This window comes from Colletotrichum costaricense (assembly GCF_030867565.1).
Source record: "Colletotrichum costaricense strain IMI 309622 chromosome Unknown Scaffold_68.1, whole genome shotgun sequence".
Lineage (NCBI taxonomy): Eukaryota > Fungi > Ascomycota > Sordariomycetes > Glomerellales > Glomerellaceae > Colletotrichum > Colletotrichum costaricense.
In genome coordinates this window covers 1-1,070 of record NW_026848297.1, presented here as the reverse complement: position 1 = coordinate 1,070, position 1,070 = coordinate 1, and the positions used below count along the sequence as shown (strand labels likewise).

The following is a 1,070-nucleotide window of genomic DNA, read 5'->3' as shown; positions in this document are numbered from 1 at the left end:
CGTCAGGCACAAGCCTAGCTATGAGTTCTGACACCTTATCTCGTTGAGTGCGGCATGGTGCCCGAACACCATCGCCTCCTCTCCAGTGTGGGATGGGAACGAATCACAGATCCTTCCTGAATATTCCGCACTCGCCCCGCGCCAAATTCTACCGTCGTATCCAATCGCAAAGGCCACGCGTTGGGAGAGAGTGGTGGTGAACGTTCCAAAACCGTGCGTAGCAGGATTTAATTCTTCCAACCCTATCACTTGCAGTTATGTCTCGGGCATATCTAAACATAGCATATCAGGATAGAAACAACCGAGACGGCATCTCGAACTGCATGCTTTATCATGAGACTGTGAGCTTGATGGCGTTTCGAGTTGCATGTGGTAACGAGCAAGGATATGTTGACCTTCACACACAGCCAAGCCTCTTTTGAGGAGATTCGCAGTGAAGAGCAACTAATCAGTAGAGCACGTGTTTCCTGCTTGCTGGGCTTTCCCGCCAAACTTGCTCGATACAGAGTCTTACTTATTGCCCCAACCTCCATTCCCTATTCTGCTTTGCAAGTGAGCATCCATGGACCGCCCCGAAATCGAGAGGCAGTGAGATTGGTCAACGACCAACAAATTTTACTAAGGAAAAGAGCCCTACGAGGAGAATTGCGGAAAAGGCCTGTCCTCAGCTGAGGCTCTACGTCAACGATGGAATCTGTGTGTAGTATGTGAACCGTTGGCTCTACCTATATACGTACGCACACCCTCGCGAAACCGAGCTCCCTACTCCGGAAAGCAGATGGCTACCTTGGTCTCCATCTTAGCATTGAAGCGTTCATAGTATTCTGACGCATCTTCAATGCCAATGACTGCGCTGATGACGAAGCTGGGGTGCGCTTTGCCGCTGTTGATGAGGTCGATCAACTGAGGGGCGTACTGCTTCGGGTCAACTGCTCCCGCTCGAAAGCTCAAGCTCTTGGCAAAGAAGGTCGAGGCGGAAAAGGGGATGGTGGGCGAGATGATGCTGCCGTACGGTGCACCAGGAGAACTTTCCTGAGACTGATACACACCCAACTGACCGATGCCTCCTC

General features: G+C 51.5%; 1 protein-coding gene across 1 annotated transcript; it reads right to left on the bottom strand.

Moving 5' to 3' along the window:
- Positions 1-762: 762 nt before the first annotated feature.
- Positions 763-1,070, bottom strand: CCOS01_17127 (uncharacterized protein; the record flags this gene model as incomplete). The annotated part of the gene is made up of 1 exon (XM_060465261.1): positions 763-1,070. A coding segment is annotated over one exon (308 nt), but the record flags the coding sequence as incomplete, so codon positions are not given.